Source organism: Apostichopus japonicus, chromosome 6 (genome assembly GCF_037975245.1).
Source record: "Apostichopus japonicus isolate 1M-3 chromosome 6, ASM3797524v1, whole genome shotgun sequence".
Classification (NCBI taxonomy): domain Eukaryota; kingdom Metazoa; phylum Echinodermata; class Holothuroidea; order Aspidochirotida; family Stichopodidae; genus Apostichopus; species Apostichopus japonicus.
This window is the reverse complement of record NC_092566.1, coordinates 6,544,834-6,566,469: the sequence shown is the minus strand read 5'-3', so window position 1 is coordinate 6,566,469 and position 21,636 is coordinate 6,544,834. Positions and strand designations below refer to the sequence as shown.

The 21,636-nt window shown below is 37.6% G+C and overlaps 1 protein-coding gene across 1 annotated transcript in view; it reads left to right on the top strand.

Annotated features, from left to right (window-relative positions):
* LOC139968815 (uncharacterized) overlaps positions 1–19,824 on the top strand; it is a 31,701-nt gene extending 11,877 nt beyond the window's left edge. The window contains exons 4-14 of the mRNA XM_071973244.1: positions 151–285; positions 1,032–1,145; positions 2,902–2,981; positions 4,346–4,436; positions 5,123–5,180; positions 5,443–5,534; positions 7,832–7,981; positions 9,211–9,373; positions 11,570–12,991; positions 13,151–13,346; positions 13,896–19,824. Coding sequence (XP_071829345.1) covers positions 151–285; positions 1,032–1,145; positions 2,902–2,981; positions 4,346–4,436; positions 5,123–5,180; positions 5,443–5,534; positions 7,832–7,981; positions 9,211–9,373; positions 11,570–12,991; positions 13,151–13,346; positions 13,896–14,220 — 2,826 coding nt within the window. The 3' untranslated portion in view covers positions 14,221–19,824. The remainder of the gene's footprint in view (positions 1–150; positions 286–1,031; positions 1,146–2,901; positions 2,982–4,345; positions 4,437–5,122; positions 5,181–5,442; positions 5,535–7,831; positions 7,982–9,210; positions 9,374–11,569; positions 12,992–13,150; positions 13,347–13,895) is intronic.
* Positions 19,825–21,636: the final 1,812 nt, after the last annotated feature.

The window sequence follows — 21,636 nt, the reverse complement described above, 5'->3', positions numbered from 1 at the left end:
TGATAAATTTGTATATATTTGTCTTTCATCAACTTTTTATGTTATGATCAGTCTAGCGATACCTTTACAGTACAGTTCACTATTAGTGGCAGTTTATAACTTCACTGGATAAGTATCACTGTATCAGTTGTTGTGCTGTCTTGGTTTCAGGTGCTATTTACTCAGTTCGTGTACAGCGATAAGGAATCTCTCCCACCAGATGCCCTACGTAAAGCTCTTGCCATCTCGTTTATGAAGGAGAAGCGATTCCAGCTCAGAAGCATGGACGATGCAGCAGAATGCTTCGTGAGTTTTTACAATTTAAACACTGGCGCTATGTAATGACGAGCTGGGGATGGGGAGGGGAAGGGGGGGGGTTCTTAGTCCATCTTCTGGATAAGAAAAAACTGGGGGAAATCAAAGAATGCATTGTCTATACAATTTAATCACTGGTGCTATGTAATGTCAAGCTGGCACAGGTAAAATTCTTAGTCCATATATCGGATACAGAAATTTCTGGGGGATATCAAAGAATGCTTTGTGAATCATGCAAATCAAAGAATGCTTTGTGAATCATGCAAGGGTTAATTTCTATCAGCAGAGAAATGTAGGGAGGGAGGAGGGAGGAAGGGGGAGGGGAAGGGAATGGGTAGGGGGAAGGGGAATGGGGAGGGGATGGAGGAGGAGGGGATGGAAAGGCAGAGATCATGGTTTTGTGCTAGATAAAAAAAGAAAGAAAAATTGGTAAATAAATAAATAAAGAGCAAACTCAAAGAAAGCTTCATGAGTCCCTCAAGTTTGATCATGTCAAATAGGGTTTTGGGAGAGAAGGGGAGACAGGCAATAGGGTCAGTGGGAGGGCGAGGGGACAGAGGCATTTGGGCAGAAAGTGAGGGAGGGTGAAAGAAGAGGCGTTTCCTCGTAAAAGTATTGGAAAATTTCTACTGTAATAGGAGAATTTAGTTTTGTGACTTTTTTTTTTTTTTCCTTTTTTCTTTCTTAAACTTTGTTGATCAGTTTCTAGCAATTTGTTTTTTTTTCTCGCTTTCTAGGAAAATATTCTGCTTCAGATACACTACTGCTTGACAGACAACATGGAAGATTCTCAGTGCAATGTTGGACATTGCATACCACACAACAAATTTGCAATGACAGTACTTAAGCAGGTAATGATGCTATAGTTTTACTTTACTGGTCTCTGTTGAAATTGTATTACTTAATTAAGTATTAAAAGTAGGAGAAACACTGGATAGTATTCATGAGTATCATTAATACATCATGGAATAACACACCAGCTTAAGGAAACAACCAGTGCTGCACAAGGACTGATGCTGCACACAGACTGATGTTTGATTTAGTGTCCCACATTCAGACAGACCTAGTAAGCCTTACATAGATCTACACTTGGTACAATGCTGTTACAATCTGCATGGGTCTAGTCTCCAAATAATGGGGAGTGTGTCCCACATTCAGACAGACCTATTAAGCCTTACATGATATATACTTGGTACAATGCTGTTACAATCTGCATGGGTCTAGTCTCCAAATAATGGGGAGTGTGTCCCACATTCAGACAGACCTATTAAGCCTTACATAGATCTACACTTGGTACAATGCTGTTACAATCTGCATGGGTCTAGTCTCTACATAATGGGGAGTGTGTCCCACATTCAGACAGACCTATTAAGCCTTACATGGTATATACTTGGTACAATGCTGTTACAATCTGCATGGTCTAGTCACCACATGATTGTGAGTTTGTCCCACATTCAGAACAATTGAGCAATGTCATACATTACTGAGTGCCATGATGTTTTCTGTCGTAATCCTACACATAGTGTCTATACTAGATTTCCAAAATGCCCTCAGTATTCATAAAAATCCACGAGGGTTAGCTAGTCCAAGCAAATATGAATATCATAAGACTCAATATAACAAGTCTCTGAGAGAGTGACCAACATTCCAAGGATTTAGCAATAATTCAACCTTCAAAAGACTTCTATATAATAAAAACAAGTTTGGAATTACTTTATCAATATGGTATGGAATATTCCATATTCTTTTTTTTTTTAATTTTGAAAAAAAAAATCGTAATTGCAGTTTTGTAATGATACCTTCATTATTTCAGTTTTGTTCATATCCTTTTTCTTTTGCTTTTTAAGGGAAGTTAGTTGCCTACACTTCCTCTACTAGTTTCTATTAATAGCGTATATATGAAATGAAATCTGCATAACTGTTATCCTCTGTTTCATATCCCAGTCAGTACACACTGGTAAATTGTAGATGCTTTATTGCCTGCCTGATATTGGCAGCATAGGGAAGGCAAACAAATGAGTCATAAATGACGGGGATTTCTGGTCTGGCGTTCTGTCCCCTCACATCTATTAAAGATAATACCATCAATGTGCGACATGGAAATAATTTCTGAAGTTTTGTCAGGGTTGCAACGGATCAAATGCATGGTTTACAGAGTGGTCTCTGAAATGTTCAGGTCTTGCTCCCTTTCAAGTCTTGGCAATAGCTAGGGAGCTCTGTGGAGCTTGTTAACTTTGACATTTTATCATATATAAATATGATAGATCATATATATATATATATAAAGAGTTGGAAATCAAAACAGTTGGAAATATACTTTTGCAGTTATGTTGATGTCAGCACAATGTTAATGTGTTTGTCTTTCATCCTTTGAACTTTAAAACGCCAAAGGGTCCGCAAAAGGCACAGTCGAGAATTGCAGACACTGCATGTCTTTTTTGAAGGAAATGTTGTAAATGATTAATATAAAATGTTCTCATTTGGTCAAATTGGATATGGGGAAAATTCTTGGCCAGGAATGGTTGGCATTGTCAGAGCCTTTAGCATAATATCTCTTTGTTGCTACATATCTTTCATTTGTTTCTCTATCTTTAAATTCCATCACAGTCCGAGTGTGAATGCGGTGCTACGTCAGAGCCGTTTCTGTACAAGGAATTTGTACGATACATTTCCAGCGTTCAATTGTGGTGAGCTTTGGTTGGCGTTAGTTGCAGTCCCTCGGGAAAACAAACTTACGTTACATTCTTCACAGTAAAGTTCTTTGGCAATTAGACAAAAACTTTTTTTTTCTTCCTTCACCCTCTCAATGTTTTTCTCAGTACGTGTTATACATATTGAGATTTTGGGAAAAGTAAGTTGGCCCGACGTTTCGATCCTAGCAGGATCTTCTTCAAAGGCCAAATGACAAGTAACAGTAACAGAAGGGACAAAAACATGCACAGAATACAGGCAGGTTAATGAGCATGGTGAACCCAAAGAGATAGATGTAAGGGGATTAGTAGACAAGGGATGGAGAGAAGAAAGAAAGAAAGAGATTTTGTAATGTCAGACGGCAGGTGCCTTTTTCATACGCTCTCAGACGGCTTGGGGCAATTGTAGTTAAATTTTGTCAGTAGGTGCTACATGAAGTTGTTTGCAAGACTTATTTATATTGGTAGCATAAAATTATATGAGAGACAAATTCTTAGGGCACGATATCCTTGTTTTGGCGTGTTAGGCACACATCTCTGCATGAAAGCTGTCTTTATTAATCAAATAGCTTAGTATGACTTAAAAGAATAGTCCAGGTCAAAATTTCCTTTTTATATGTTAAAGAGGAACATCGTCTAAGCATTCGGGTGAAATTTGCATTCAATTCCTATGTACCGTTTTTGAGATATTGACAGTTGAAATTATCTGATACTCTACCAAAAGTGACTTGAAGCAAACAGGTGTGATGTCATAGTTGCACACTGACAAAAGGATATTGGTCATTCCAAGTAGTATCAGGTACCAAGTTCAGCACTGACCAAGGTACTGACGCACTCGAATGAAAACTTACGTAACAGACTGTGCTAATGTGACAGTGGTTGACAGTGTTAGGAGCATCAAGTTGCCCATGCACTACCTGAAAAGAACATTGTTTCAGTGCATGCACGTTAAAGTGACATTCCATAGAATATAATGCCATTGTAGGATCATATCAAGTTTTCACCATTGTCCCTCCCAGTGGAATGTGAATTACTTGATATATTAAGTTCCTTTTTGTCCCTATTGGCTTTCAATATAAGGCCAAAATTAGTTAAAAAATGTTATTTGGCATTGCTTTTGTAACTTGAAATTATATTCTGTGCAGGAACAAATGTGTTAACAAACATACCTTAAGTAGTTTCCCATAAAACTGATACACTGCACATCAAAGTGCATAAAATACTTTTAAGTAAAGTATAGCAAATTGCTGCAATGTTGAAAGAACTTTCAAGAGCACTTACAGTTTGATGATACTAGATGTCATATGACAACGGAAGTATGTGTTGTAACTGATACTTTACACTGTTTGCTTCGTCAACAGCACGGAAATAAAAAACCTTGAAAACTGGAGGCATGCTGCTTCTTTTGGTAAGGTGCTGAGCAACGCTTCTGCAGAGAAGAGAGATTGTCCTGTAAGTCATAAGAACTTCTTGTATTTATATCATTTTTTTTTTTTCACCTTTTCTGGAATTACCTCAGGGTGATTTTTTGACACTGTTCTTACTCAGTCACAGATCCCTTTCACACACCAAGTCAATTTAGGTCAAAAAATTGCTGAAGTCTTTCACAATTTGTGAATCTTTGGACGCAGAGTCATCTCAAACATATTCACATATGATGTGAGAGCATTCAGTACAATTCAATGATTTTCTCAAAATATGTATTCAAAAGTCAAAATAGGGTGTTCGGTTCACAAAGTAACTACACATGACGACACTAGAAAGCTAGCAAGCTAGTGACCACAAGAAAAGCAAAACAAAGAATTTGAAAGATGAATGAATGTAAGAAACAGTGAAAGCATAATCAAATTGACTTAGATAAAACGGAAGTCCTCCTTGAACAGATTATTTTAATGATTTTTTCAAATATGTATTCAAAAGCCAAAACAGGGTGTTCGGTATGAAAAGTAACTACACACAGGACACTACTAGAGAGCAAGGTAGTGACCATAAAGAGAAAAGAAAGAAGAATAGCTAGAAAAAACAGAGGATAGAATAATCAAATGACTTAGATGAAACGGAAGACGTCCTTTAACAGACCATGTTTTTTTTTTCAATATTGCATGAGGTGTAAATGCATACTTCTCTCTTCTTCGCAGAGCAAATGTGGCAAAACGGCTGAAGTGAAGGATGATTTGGTGAACTGTCCAGATGTTGGTGAGTAACCTGGCCTGGAGGGTCACTCGATTTCAAGATTTAAGTCAAGTCATTACCAGTTAATTTCCTGGTTGAGTCACATGATGATGAATAAAAAGTATGGTTGAACTAAAGTAACTTAACCTTTGAATGGATAGTAAAATGTGACATATAGCAATAAATAGTTTATGATTCTTTCCTTGGATAAAAGTAAAAGAAGAAGAAATGATTCAAGTGCTTCATTCTTTTAAATATCTTTGAAATTTGTCTGTTTGCTTGACAGTAACCATTGGTATTAATTGGGATTGTGATCCAAGCCATCATCACATATCAGAGGTCATAATGGGCATCAAGTTGTCACTGAGGGTCAAAGATGTAAGTATCCAAATAACATATTGAGGCACTTGTCTCTACAAGCCCACACATGCAGTAACTTTTGCTTTGTTTGTTTGTATTGCGATACATTGTATTGTAATGTAGTTAAATGTCTTGTATTCTATTCTCTCGTTTGTATCGCATTATGGTGTCGGTATTCTATTCTCTCGTTTGTATCGCATTATGGTGTCGGCATTCTATTCTCTCGTTTGTATCGCATTGTGTTGTCGGTATTCTATTCTCTCGTTTGTATCACATTGTGTTGTCAGCATTCTATTTTCTTGTTTGTATCACATTATGGTGTCGGTATTCTATTCTCTTGTTTGTATCGCATTATGGTGTCGGTATTCTATTCTCTCGTTTGTATCACATTGTGTTGTCAGCATTCTATTCTCTTGTTTGTATCACATTGTGGTGTCGGTATTCTATTCTCTTGTTTGTATCGCATTGTGGTGTCGGTATTCTATTCTCTTGTTTGTATCACATTGTGTTGTCAGCATTCTATTCTCTTGTTTGTATCATATTATGGTGTCTGTATTCTATTCTCTTGTTTGTATCGCATTATGGTGTCGGTATTCTATTCTCTCGTTTGTATCACATTGTGCTGTCAGCATTCTATTTTCTTGTTTATATCACATTGTGGTGTCGGTATTCTGTTCTCTCGTTTGTATCACATTGTGGTGTCTGTATTCTATTCTCTTGTTTGTATCTCATTGTGGTGTCGGTTTTCTATTCTCTTGTTTGTATCGCATTGTGGTGTCTGTATTCTATTCTCTTGTTTGTATCACATTGTGTTGTCAGCATTCTATTCTCTTGTTTGTATCATATTGTGCTGTCAGCATTCTATTTTCTTGTTTGTATCACATTGTGGTGTCAGCATTCTATTTTCTTGTTTGTATCACATTGTGGTGTCGGTATTCTGTTCTCTCGTTTGTATCACATTGTGTTGTCAGCATTCTATTCTCTTGTTTGTATCACATTATGGTGTCGGTATTCTATTCTCTTGTTTGTATCACATTGTGGTGTCAGCATTCTGTTATCTTGTTTGTATCGCATTGTGGTGTCGGTATTCTATTCTCTCGTTTGTATCACATTGTGCTGTCAGCATTCTATTCTCTTGTTTGTATCGCATTGTGGTGTCGGTATTCTATTCTCTCGTTTGTATCACATTGTGCTGTCAGCATTCTATTTTCTTGTTTGTATCATATTGTGGTGTCGGTATTCTGTTCTCTCGTTTGTATCACATTGTGTTGTCAGCATTCTATTCTCTGGTTTGTATCACATTATGGTGTCGGTATTCTATTCTCTTGTTTGTATCACATTGTGGTGTCAGCATTCTATTCTCTCGTTTGTATCACATTGTGGTGTCGGTATTCTATTCTCTTGTTTGTATGGCATTGTGGTGTCGGTATTCTATGCTCTTGTTTGTATCACATTGTGGTGTCGGTAGTTTATTCTCTTGTTTGTATTTCATTGTAGTGTCTGTATTCTATTCTCTTGTTTGTATTTCATTGTGGTGTCCTACATGTTTTTTATCTGTTGTATCTATATACGCAACTGACCGTTAGGTGATGAGGTCTTTATAATACACTTATGGGAATGAAGAGATGCATAGTTCTCGATTATGAAACTTTCTAATAGATGACTCTAAAGCAAGATTAAGCTGAAAGAAATAGCAAAAAATGGTATGTTTTGGTACACAGGAATTGCAGAATGTTAGTGGTTTATAGAGGTGTGTGACCTTGTATTACTGATCAGAAGAAACCAACATATTTTCATCCATTTATTGTAAAAATTGCCTTGACATATAACACCCAACCGAACATTAGGTTTCCATGCACAGTATAGACCTAGATGTCTTATTAACGAGTTCCTGGAAAAATGGTCAGAATTCGGCAAACAGGAGCGATATTTGGGACCATTCCCACCACTGTCCATTTCAATTCAAAACTATTCCGACCAACGTAAATTCCACGTACGTAATCGTGCCTGGCACAAGATGTGCATTTGTTTTGTAACTACATACATCTTAACTTTGTTTAACCTCATCCCCTGAATGCTGGAAATGAAAACAAATACCCAAATCAAAACAAACGTGTGTGTGGGTCGACCGTCGACCTCCTGAAGGAAGTTTGATGAGGAAGTGAATGGAATCGTAAGTTGAGATGAATTATTAAAATATGTCCCTTTTTTGTTGGTTTAGTATTTCCTGATTATTTGTGTTGGAAAAAACAACACTTTAATTAAATCTACATTGTTTTGTTTTGTTTTGTTTTTCAATGCTTGTTTACATTTAGATGTACTACAGGGTGTTTGAATCACAAGCAGAGGAAGGTGTCTTTGAGCTCGGCGGATTGATAGCCTACTACGGCAAGCACTACTGTACTTTCTTTTACCATTCATCACATAAGCAGTGGCTCTATCTAGAAGATACCACTGTACGACCGGTAAGTCAAACCCTGGGGTTACTGTAGACGTCCAGGTAGAAATTAATTAGAAAGTAGGGTGTATTTTGGAGGCAGTTCTGGCAAAGTTAATAGAAAAAGAATTGAAAAAGAAAAAAGGAAAAAAAAAAAAAAAAAAATCTATTGTAATTTGGACATATAGCCACTCTTATTTTGAATACAGAAAAACAGAATTTATCGTAATTTGCGAATTTTTCAAATAAATGCCTTATTCCATCATAGTCCCAATGCTATTTTGGTGGACTAGAGTAACGTGTTATACACTCTAGAAGCTCATTCTCCCACATTTGAGTATGGTATCACCTGATTGTAGCAAATACAACACAAGTTTGCAGCTTTATGGCAGCACATTGAATGCAGATATAAAACAAGTTGTGAACTTTGAACATAAATGATAGATATGTTTATCTATAGTATACTAAATCAATTTGGTAATCTCTTGTGATAAAGACAATAGCAAATACAGACAATAGCAAAATATAATTCTGACATGACACTGCTTTTGTTGGCATCTCGTAATACCTTAACATAAGACGTCAGTCTCTCTTAACCTTGTCATGAACTTCACAGTCATTAATAGATCTCAGTTCCTTGTTAGTCATAAAGTATTTGCCTTAACATGATTTCCGTTTTATAGAAGATTCGCAATCAAAGATTATTATGAATTCCCATCTATGGTATTGAACAATTGATTGGTTGACAGTTGCTAAAGGAGAAAAAAAGCTCATTTGACATTACTCATCAAGTGAAATAAAACATATCAAATGTTACCTAATCATTCTTACTTTCACACATCAAGATATTTTTACCATATTTAAATATTCATGTTACAGAAGCTGATAAGGGCCAATCAGAGGCCATATTACATTATTTACTGCCTGTAAAATATCACATCAGTTACAAAATGCTGTTTTGGTGATCCATCTCGATTCTTGTTAATATAATGGGTGTGACTCTTTTCAACCCTCACTAGCGATTGATATTGGGGTTTACTAATATACTAATATAGAGGGGCTGGAAGGGGGAGGATGGGGAGGGAGTAAGTTTTGAAGGTAGGGGGAGAAGAGCTGAGAAAGTAAAATCAGAGAGTACTAAAGTTTAATTATAAAGAGTCTGGATTTTATTGACCTGATAGAGGAGGGATGAATCCAAGGGTCTTTAAGACAGATGAATTCACATACGACTTTCCTTTCTAATGTTCTTGTCTTCAGCTGGGCCCATCTTGGAACAAAGTCGTTGAGATATGCGTCAAGAGCCATTACCAGCCTTCCCTGTTATTTTATTGCAATCCAAAGTGGACCCGTATCGACACGTCCAATGCCCCGTCAGAGACAAATCTCTTACCTGGCTACACAATCACTTGTAAATCACCTGGTGAGTATGCTCAGGATTCATTCTGACCATACAGTAACATGTTAACTATTGAGTTAGTATGCCCAGGATTCATTCTGACCATACAGTAACATGTTAACTATTGAGTTAGTATGCCCAGGATTCATTCTGACCATACAGTAACATGTTAACTATTGAGTTAGTATGCCCAGGATTCATTCTGACCATACAGTAACATGTTAACTATTGAGTTAGTATGCCCAGGATTCATTCTGACCATACAGTAACATGTGAACTATTGAGTTAGTATGTGTAGGTTTCATACTGACTATACAATAACATGTAAACTATTGAGTAAGTATGCTCAGGATTCATTCTGACTAAACAATAACATTTCAACTATTCAGTAAGTATGCTCAGGATTCATTCTAACTATTCAGTTACATGTAAACTATTGAGTTAGTATGTGTAGGTTTCATACTGACTATACAATAACATGTAAACTATTGAGCAAGAATGCCCAGGATTCATTCTGACCATACAGTAACATGTAAACTATTGATAAAGTATGCACAGGATTCATTCTGACTATTCAGTTGTATGTAAACTATTGAGTAACTATGCTCAGGATTCATACTGACTATACAGTTACCTGTAAACAAATGAGTAAGTAGCCCAGGATTCATTCTGACTAAACAGTAACATGTAAACTATTGAGTAAGTATGCCCAGGATTCATTCTGACTAAACAGTAACATGTAAACTATTGAGTGTGTGTAGGTTTCATACTGACTATACAATAACATGTCAACTAGTCAGTAAGTGTGTGTAGGTTTCATACTGACTATACAATAACATGTCAACTATTCAGTATGCCCAGGATCCATTCTGACTAAACAGTAACATGTAAATGATTGAGTAAGTATGCTCAAGATTCATTCTGACTAAACAGTAACATGTAAACTATTGAGTTAGTATGGTCAGGATTCATTCTGACTAAACAGTAATATGTAAATGATTGAGTATGTATGCTCGGATTCTTCTGACTAAAAAGTTAAGTTTAAACTGTTTAGTAAATATGCTTAGGATTCATCGTGACTATACAATAACATGTAAACTATTGAGTAAGTATGCTCAGGATTCATTCTGACTAAACAGTAACATGTAAACTATTGAGTTAGTATGTGTAGGTTACATACTGACTATACAATAATATGTCAACTATTGAGTAAGTATGCTCAGGATTCATTCTGACCATACAATAACATGTCAACTATTGAGTAAATATGTGTAGGATTCATACTGACTAAACAGTAACATGTACACTATTGAGTAAGTATGCTCAGGATTCATTCATTCTGACTGTACAGTAATATATATCCTATTGACTAAGTATATTCAGGATTCATACTTGCTTCACCACTGCTTATTTTGTTGCTATCATTCAATGCCTTAATTAACTCCTTATGTCTGCTAATTAGATACCTGATAGACAAGACATCAATTCCTTGTTTTTGAATCAATAATCTTTTCCAGACGTTTGACCTATGACCAACCATTTTTTTAAAGGCCAAGTGCCACATTGTAAAGGCATATTAAAAAAGCAATGTAATATACACTTGGCATGTAACCATGTCTACTAACACAGAACTTTATTAAAACCAGAATTGGATTGGTGTAGATTAAACATATCTTCAGTATTTTGCAATGTGTCAGTCTCAACTAATGCATAATATTTGTAGAAAAGTACATCATTTAGGAATAGCTGGCTTTCCAAGAGATACAAAATAGTAAGTTTTGGCCAGAGAAATGTTAATTAAAACAGCCAAATATGTTGATTTTGCCAAGCAAATATCAAGTTATGTTAGTTCCTTGATGCAAGATCCCACTCGTAATTACCTACCATTCGATTATACAAGAATTTGTTATTACGAGTGAATATTCTTTTCTGTGTTATTAAGTAATAAATAAGTTATTAACATTCGTTGAGTAAAATGAGAGAGTTTAATCGAGGCAGTTTTATGGTCATTAGGTGTTATTATTGACTGTAATCATAAACTTTGCTAGAGAGAATAGGAATATGGAATGAAGTGAATAATTATTTTAATTCATTTGATATTGACATTTTATCAGAGTTGATCATCAAAAATTGTTTTGGGGCAATTTATTTTATCCTTCCATTTGTTATCTGAGATGACAGAATAAGTTGTTCATTACTGCCCTCTGCTTCATTTGACAGGTGTAGACAATCACTCCGGTGGTAGCGCCGACTACTGGCCGGTCAAGAAGATACCGGAATACCAAGGTAACCCAGAGAGCCCACCTAGTAATTCCTGGACACCAGTCTACCACAAGAAGGACGTGGTTGAAATTGGTGTGGCTGCCCTGGGTCTGGTAGAGGAACCGGACGTCACTCCACCCTCCTCCTTGAAGCAGTCGCAATCGTCTTTAGATAGACAGAATAATAACCAGCAAAATTCTCCCCTTGCTTCAAGTATGAATGATAAGCACAAAGTGAATGGTAATGTGGCCTCAAAGGAACAGTCTTGGGTTCATGAAAAAAATACCGCACCTGTAACCACTAACACTCTTCCCAAGAATCTAGTTGCTACTAAGAATCAGGTGGAAGCTAAGAGTAACGATGCCAAAAGTTACTCCATTGGGAATTCGCATTTTTACACTCAGTCCCCTCAAGATCAAACTCCCGCTCAAGATCGGTCGGGTGGGATGAATGCCGACGGTTGGGAGCAGCTGTACGAGAAACAGAAGGACTCGCGGAACGACAGAGCCGGGCAAGACACCAGCCGACCGGCTGCCAGATCGGCGCTGAACATACGACCGATAGATACGTTCGATATGTCGGTCTTCGACGATGCCGTGAAAATCTCAGAAGAGACGGCAGAGGAGGAGGAGGTGAAGGGCCGAAGCGAAACAGACGGAAGAGAGAGAAAGTTGAAGTCATTCTCATCTCTGGACGGCCAATACGAGGAATGCGGCGACGGCTTTCTAGTGCACCACAATAACGCTTATATTGATGCCTACGATACTCACGATTCTTTTGTGATTGTCCCCACCGACACTTCTACCCTTCCTGCCAGAGGCTCTTCCCTGAAATCCGGTAATAATCGTAGTCTTGCGACTGATAGTAACACCGGAAGTAGAAATTCCAGTAGAGACCGTAACTTTGCACCCACGTACAGCTCCAGAGGGTATGGTACTCTGCCGCAGACGAGAAGCGAACCCCTCAAGCATAGTGTATCTTTCTCGCACGGACGGCCTTCCATACCCCAAGAATCCATCACACCGGCCGGTGGCGAGATGAGCTATATGGAAGATAGCTGGGAGGACCTTGCCGCAAACCTGTTTGCATCGGGTGGGCCGGGCCCCCGTCCCGGTGCCAGTATTGGTAAACCGAACAGGAACGAGATTAAAACTACAGAGGTTAAGAGAACGATGTCGTTGGAACCCCAGGCCAGACGACCCGAGTGGAGCGGAAAGACGATCCCAGAGCAAACGTCCAACAGAATGAGATCGGCGGGAGAAGGTAAGGCTGAGATTGGTGCTCTGTGGAAACAAGCCAAGGAGCTGATGGAGAGGTCATCGGATGCAGAGACGGCTGGAGATAATGCAGTAGCATTGGGTCACTCTACCCAGGCAGCATGTGAGTCCTGGCATTTTAATCACAAAATGTGATTCATACTTAATACTTTGACCATTTCAGTTATGGCTTGTCCATAACCTACTCAACAGAAAAATCCTTATGATATGGCTGTTGTCCCTGGCTGAAAGTTTTACAAAGACAATTTTCTTCCCATTTCAGACAAGTTAAAGAAGTTACTCGGGAACAGTTTCTTGTCTTCAGAAGAGCGAATTCTTTTCAGAAGAATTTACGACAAGACCAAAGATAATACTTTGCATTTAGAAGGGAAACTGAACGAGGAAAACTCCCTCAAGAGTTACAGTCGAAGCTCATCCTCTGGTATCGAAGATGATTTCCACGATATCGAACGCAAAAGGTTTGTTGCTCAAGTTTTATCCGATCTGGTTTATCAACAAAGTCAGATCACTGAGAGTAAAACTTAAGGGTTGGCTGATGAGAGAATTTCAGTCTCGACACGTCCTAGTCTAATAAAATGGAGCGCTGGTCATGTTTCTTTAGCTATTCCAGTCCCCCCCCCCCACCCTCCCCATTCACCAGACACTTATATTGTATTACAGATCCTTGACTATCCAGGGATGCAGCTCTTAAACATTTACTAAGTAGTTCGTTGCTCAGGGTGTGAAGACATCAAGAATTGCTTATAATTTATAGCATGTGGGGGGGGCCATCTGTATTGCTTGATGACTTTGGGGTCAAAGTTCACTTGCAAACATAGGTTGGTAAATACTTTACCTAGGAAAGGGATGAATGGATGCTGACCAGAATTTACATGGAGTGATGACCAGTTACATATTGGACAAATAAGTCAGTAGTATGTAATGTATACTTAAACTAATCCAGCTATAATGAAGGTTTTAAGCAATGATCTTTCATGAGATATCCCTGATATATAATTTTACCACAGGAGACAACCATTTCTACAAGATGCCGTGGATGATGTCAAACGATCTCTGCCCAGCAACGGAGCCACTCCGGTGCAACACATACCAGTCACCTATTGGAACGGTAACAGCTCGGCTACACGTGGGCAGACCGTCTTAAACGTGCCTATCATCATAGAGGGTAGCCATGGAAACAGAGGTTACCAAGGCTATAACAACACAGTCAACCGACCACATATGAAACCAGTCTTGGAAGTGCCGGTCAGGGTGTCCAGCACCCTGCCAAGAAAGCATGTGCCTGCTAGTCGACAATTCTTCGTGACAGCCTCAGATTCTCAAGGCAGGTAACTGTGGAGAAAAATATGCGTGGAATCGAAAAAAGAGTGTGTGATTGTGCAATTGTGCTAACGAGAATGTCCATGGTTTTTTAATTTAAGCTGTACTGGTCACTTTTAAAAATCAAGTCACACCCGACTCACTTAAAGTGATTTCAGTGTAATGTACTCAGAGGTCGCTAATATTTAATTCTACATGCATACATGCCACTCATAGATGTTTAGTAAAATATAAAGCTCTGACTGTTGAAAGTGTGAATCCTCTGGAAGCGTGTTTGTCTTTCTGCTATTTGGATTTCTAATATTTGATGTAGAATCAAATTGTGAAATTTTACTTTTAGATGGATTGAATGTTGAAATACAAACTAGTACTTTGAGACGAAAAGTTGAAAGTTGTAACCGTTATAGGTTATACAGGAGTCTTAAAGCCTTGCTTTTTTTTTGCCATTTTCTTGTTCCTGTGACATCGAGATATTAAAACTATCAATTATCTTCAGAAACTATGGAGGACATTTCCCTAGCAAAGCTATGAAGTTGACATGAGTCTTGGAAATTCCTCTCTTACCTGTGTCATCGATAACAATGCATGTCAGTCTTGCCAGCTATAGAATCTGTGATTAAAGTGCTTTTCCGAAAAACTCAAGTTTTAATGATTGTAATAAATGAGTATTTGATGGTTAGTCCTTAGTGTGGTCAGCTGCTTTTAATGGAAGATATTGACTTTCTTAAACACTACAGTTTATTAATTCAAGGTTTGGCTTTTGACTGGAGGCAGAATTTTGACCAACTATCCCTTCATGTGTCAGTTTGTCCAAATCGTCTGGAAGTATCCTTAAAGTAACATTAAACTCATCCACTATTGGGTGTTTTTTGATAAATGATTTAACCTTGTGTAATAATTCTCTTTGCTGGAACATAAATCTGCAAGGTTTCTGGCCAGTTGGGAAATGTGTTTGCGATCCGTCTTGTGAACTTTAAAATAAATATATTTAATTTTCAAACAGTTTGTAGTAGGCAAGCTTTATAAACCTGTGTAATGATAATCCCTATGTGCGTTACAGTTTTGGAAACTTTCATCAATAGAAATAATGTTTCCTAAGATTCATTTGTCCTGCTTTTGATTAAATTGTTGAATAGGTCAATTTTGTACTCTATGCGGAAAAACGGAAACTTGTGGAACTATAATGTGAGGTGTTTTGTTCTGTGGCCTTCAATGTGTGTGAATTCTTAGAATGTCATTCTCAATGCCTTGTCAATTATGTTATGTCCAGACAAAAAAATTGTACAAAAATGCCATTAAAATCAAGAAAATCTGATCAGCCATCTCTAATGGTTCTGCTCAGTGTTTCATTTCTGAAGCTTACATATGGCTCCTTAAAATTTCAAAATCATAATTACCAAACAATAAGTTAAAAAATTTGGTGTCGCAGATGTTACCATTTCATGTGTATGTTTGATAAGTTTGATATTGTCTACACTAGTTTGACTGTCCACAGGAATTTGTCTGCAAGCCACCTAATTAATAAATAAACTAATTATTTAAAAATGGATGAAGCTAATTGTCAAAAATTAAATAGTGTACTGGAATATTATCAATCAGCCCCTTCCCCCATTTACATTTATTACCATGGTTATGTTAAAAAGATGTCACAGAGACTTTCAATGTTGGAAATGCGGCCAGAAATGTTAACAACTTTACAGACCTTAAAAATTTGTAGTTTTTTCTGAAGACAATTTATTTCCCTCCTCGCTTACCTGTTTCCTCACAACCTTAGCACCTGTTCTACCGTGCCTAGAATGTCCTGGTAACCTTTTAACACAGTGCGCCCTCTATGACCGGCCTCTCCGGTCATTGCCCTTCTCATTCTGCCATTAAAAGTGTCTACATGTGATTTTCGAGTGGATTTCCTTCCCTTGGTTTTCGTCCCTTTTGGTTACTGAGGATTCGGAAATTTTCATACTATCAATAAAACCTCGCTTCAGAACATAAATGTTGTGGCTTTGTTTATTTTAATGTTAGATTGGACTTTAAATGTTGGGTGGAATATTGTCAACAAGACTGCAGCCTTCAAATGTTTAACAACATACTTGCAAGTAAACAATATCTCTGGTTGGTTGTACAACATTCACAAAATTGCATATTATTTTATATTTGCTTAGAAACAAGTGAATCTATGGACATTTTATTTTTTGTTTTGAAATTAAATAACCTTTGCTAGCAGGATATGAAATATTTTTCTTGGTGAATTTGATCTACTAAGATGGGAGAGAGGGAGTTACATTTTTAGGGAAAGGAATTTTTCATTTCCAATGACAGAACAATAATGAAATTTATAACGAACAAAATAATTGATAAGGTTTCAAATTCATGTATTCAGGTACAAAATCTCTTGTTTAACTGTCATTGATATTTTTTGGCTTTTTTTATCTTATGCATGTTGGGGGAGGGGAGGTGGAGGGGTAGTGATGTATTAATTAACTCTTTAGACTGTCAAAATTGTAACATGTAAAAAAAATATGAAAAACAGACGTAGTATTTTGAATTGATAACTGATGGAATGTTAAAATTTGTATAGATGGAAGTCTAATCAAATGAACAAAAAGAAACTGTTGTTAATTGCTTGATGGATGATATGTGAAGTGTTTCTATCGTTAGCTAAAAGTGATGATGAAATCTTTGAAATTTTGAACTTGGATGGGTTTATCTTGCAAAATTGGTATCAGCAATTAGTATTAGCAAATCAGTATTTGAGACCTAATTTTACCAATGAGTTTCCAAGGTATACACAGATGTTGTATTGAAATTGTTTTTTTTTTCCCTAAAAATTGGCAACTATATGTATACAACACATAAGAACACCAATTTCTTCACAAAACTGTAACTTATGAAAGTTATCTTAGCGGTAAAGCCCTATTACAGCTGAGACTGTTTTTTCGGTTTCTCTTATTTTCTCTTTTTAAAATATTATTTTTATATAAATATTTGGCCTTATGTATTCACTGTTTTTCAATTGTATATTGTATTAGCTTTATGGAAGTATTTGTATATCTTGTACGAAATTAACACAGATTTAATTAAGGCATTGTTTAGAGCGAAGAGAACTTTTTAATCTGTTCCAAGTTTGTAAATTTAAGAATTTTTTCCCTCAGTTGGACTCATTATTTTGCACATCTTATCGTCTTTCAGTATCGTCATTATTAAGATTGCTCACTGAAAGAGTGATAGCAGTCCGTTTCTATGTGACAGTAAAATAATTGCAGCTTCCCTTCCAGTAAGTTTGTTTCTAATAATTGCTGCATTTTACTTCATGTATTTTCTCCTGTAGTGAAAAGTGATCAAACAATTAGAAAAGCATTGAAAGACAAGTTGCTGATTTACAGAAATGCCTCCTCCGGTCACTGTGTACCAGATGTAAGACGATTGCACTGGAAGATGCAATCAGATTGCACTCCTTAACAGATGCAATCAGATTACACTCAGTACCAGGTGCAATCAGATTGCAATTGGTACCAGATGCAATCAGTACTAGGTGCAATCAGATTGCACTCCTAACCAAATGCAATCGTATTGCACTCCTTACCATATTTAATCAGATTACACTCAGTACCAAATGCAATCAGATTGCACTCAGCACCAGGTGCAATCAGATTGCACTCCTTACCAGAAGCATTCAGATTGCATTCCTTACCACATGCAATCACATTGCACTCCTTACCACATGCATTCATATTGCATTCAGTGCCAGAAGCAATCAGATTGCACTCCTTACCAAATGCAATCAGACTGCACTCAGTACCAGGTGCAATCAGATTGCACTCCTTACCACATGCATTCTTATTGCATTCAGTACCAGGCGCAATCAGATGGTACTCCTTTCCACATGCAATCAGATTGTACTCAGTACCAGATGCAGTCAGATTGCACTCAGTACCACATGCAATCAGATTGCAGTCAGTACCAGATGCATTCAGATTACCAAATGCAATCAGATTGTACTCAGTACCAAATGCAATCAGATTGCACTCCTTACCACATTCAATCAGATTGCACTCCTTACCACATTCAATCAGATTGCACTCCTTACTACATACAATCAGATTGCACTCCTTACCACATTCAATCAGATTGCACTCCTTACTACATGCAATCAGATTGCACTCCTTACTACATACAATCAGATTGCACTCCTTACCACATTCAATCAGATTGCACTCCTTACTACATGCAATCAGATTGCACTCCTTACCACATGCAATCAGATTGCACTCCTTACCACATGCAATCAGATTGCACTCCTTACTACATACAATCAGATTGCACTCCTTACCACATGTAATCAGATTGTACTCCTTAACACATGCAATCAGATTACACTCAGTACCAAATGCAATCAGATTGCACTTGGTACCAGATGCATTCAGGTTGCACTCCTTACTAGATCTAATCAGATTCGCTCTCCCTACCAGATGCAATCAAGATGTCATTCATCTTAGCTAGTGCTTTGGTTTGAGAAAATGTCTCAGTCTGCTCTGCTGGTAATTAGCTTATTTGTGTAAATGAGAGCTTCAACCTCAGCGCTGAATTATAATATAAGCCAATTAGAGTTGGCTTAGGTTAAATGTGCTGTCTAAGTGTATTGGCTAAAGGCTGACTTTGTTGATATTTGTTTTGACAAATAACAATTGAAATTATTGATTAATTAAAAATGTAAGGTAATGAATGCAACAATAAAATATTCAAAATTGTGACATGAGCCATCATTTTGGTAGCAAAACCAGGTGATTAAAAACGTTTGAGAATATTTTTGGATTTTGTTTTGCCACAAAATGTCATTGTTCCATCAATCATGTTTGGTAATAGTTTGTTTGCATTGTTTAACGTCTCTCCTTGTGTGCTTGTAAATAACTGTTTTAACAAGGCACAACTTTAAGGGACCTAGATGCTGCATTTCCATCATTTTAAGCTACATATTGTGTAACACAAGTTTAAATGTGTCCGGGTAACGCTTTGCATACATTCGGTATAAAACCTCAAGAAATTCTGGAAAACTTCAACTGGGACTAATGCCCCCCCTGTGTCCCCCTCCCGTCATGTAGTGGAGAAAGTTTTAAACTGCTTCAGAAATGTGTCAAACAGACAGAGAGGTTGATAAGTAAATGTTGCCTTATTGAAAAAAATTGTGAAGATTGAAAATGATTAAGAAGGCCCAATATTTCAATAAAAGTCTGAACTTCTGACAAATGTTTCAAAATGGCAAACAGAATGATGTAAAGGGTAGTGTGTGTGTGTGGGTGGGGGGGGGGGGAAGGGAAGGATGTGACTACCCTTCATAGATCATGCAGTATGTAGTTTTGTATGGCATAATATTGCTATAAGCAGTGTAAAATAAACTTTAAAAAAACTTTAATAATACTAAAATAATAAGAGGAACCTGTCCGTTAGTCAGCAGCCTATTCCTCATCTAAGTTAAGTATTTATCATGAGTTAATTAAAGCCCAGTTAGTGAATTTTGTGAGATGATCACTGTTTGCCCGCAGGCAAGAAGTAACAATGTACGTTACATGTATGTTATATTTATGCTTACCATGAAATACAGATGGTTCAGTACCACAAACATGTTTCTTTTTTTGTTTTCCCTTCTGATATCTATTTTTGGTTTAAGCATACCTTTTACAAAACTATTCAAAGTATACTCGACCCTAGGGGTTATTTACACACAAAATATCAGATCTGTCCTCCTGGGTTTAGCTAGTCTTAGTCAAGTCGTTCGTTCGTTTTATATACATATATATCGTCGAATTATAACACTTAACTGAGGGCGCCTTGCACAAAGCAGCTTGTCAGGGGAATTAGCCTCCAAACCACCTGGTTTTGACAGATGTTCAAACAGGACATGAGGGCGCACTCATATTAATTGTATAACAGGCAAAGTAACAGTAGAATACAAAGGTCTTAAACAAGACTAGGGTTTAGCATATGCGAAAAACAAGGGCGTAAGAACCGGGGGGGCTGGGGGGGGGGGTGCCAGCCCCCCAGTGAAAAATGTGGTGGGGGCGGAAGTATCATTCCGCCCCCCCCCGCTTCGCAAGTCAGAAAACCCCTTTTTCATTTCCAAATGAGAAAAAAATCTCATTTGGAGCACCAAATTGCATCTAAGGCCTGGTGAAAATACAAAATTAAGTTTACAAAATGGAGTGGGCGTTGAAGTGTGCTATATTGCACCAAATTGCATCTGAGGCTACCTGGAAATGCAAAAAATTCCAAAGGGGAGGGGGACACCCCCTCCCCTTAGACCCCTCCCCCAGGCCGGCCATCAGTCTTCAGCCCCCCCACTCAAAAGTACCTTCCTACGCCACTGGCGAAAAAAACATGAAAACTAATACAGCATCACGGTTGGTCAAGGCGCCCCTTACTATGGTGACAGTATAGTGACAGTATGGTGACAGTATAGTCAACGTCATTGTCTCTTGTTTCCATAACAACCTCCTGCTTAAAGATCTGCTTTATTGGCTCCAATTATAGCACACTATAGCTAGGAAAGTTTTGTGATTACTTAATCGACCTGCCACGGTCGTTTATAAAAAAAAAAATCACGTAGCCGATTTGTTTCTTTTACCTCAAGAAGCTATGTGTTACCATTTAATAGAAAATATCACAAAATAGTGAGATTTTGAAGGTACACTAAAATTACATGATGATAATAATTCTTAATCGAGATGCTATGTTATTTATAAGACTTGGAAACATGTCGAAGATACTAACTAGGAAATTTTCAATGCCCTAAGTGGGCCACCGTATAATCTATTCTGTTGCAGAGCCATATATAGACATATACTGCTCTGTTCTGTTGAAGACATCCACCCACTAACTTTTTGGGTTTCGATGATAATCGTAACCTTTGCATTAATGATAGTGTGTGTCGGGGTGCGTTCGTGACCCCCAGCTATGTAAACACGATATCTGAAGAAGGGAAGGTCGGACCAATTTCATATTTGAACTGACATGACATGCTTAATACAAAATTTTATTGATATTGAAATACAAATGTCTGTCACATGAGACAAAAACTTCATTTGCTATTAAATAACCCTAAATCTAGGCTCGTTTGCCAAGGACCAAGGTTGATTGAGGCCGCGGGGTAGAGGGGAGGGAGCAGGGTTGTTGAGGGGGTAATGGCCTGTTATTATCTAGGGTGCAGGAAGCTGCCGAGGGGAATACTCCAGTGGAGATGCCCCCCGCCCCTCCCCAGTGAGGCATTAGTTGTATATAGGCTACCTATACTCACTTATGTCGACAGTTGCATAAGATCTGGGAAAGTGCTCTGTAGCTCCACATTTACACCAGTGACTTGACATGGGGAGTGGGATTTAGGGCATTAATTTCATCTAACAAAAATAGCATTTGCAGTGAGAAAAAAACTGAAACACG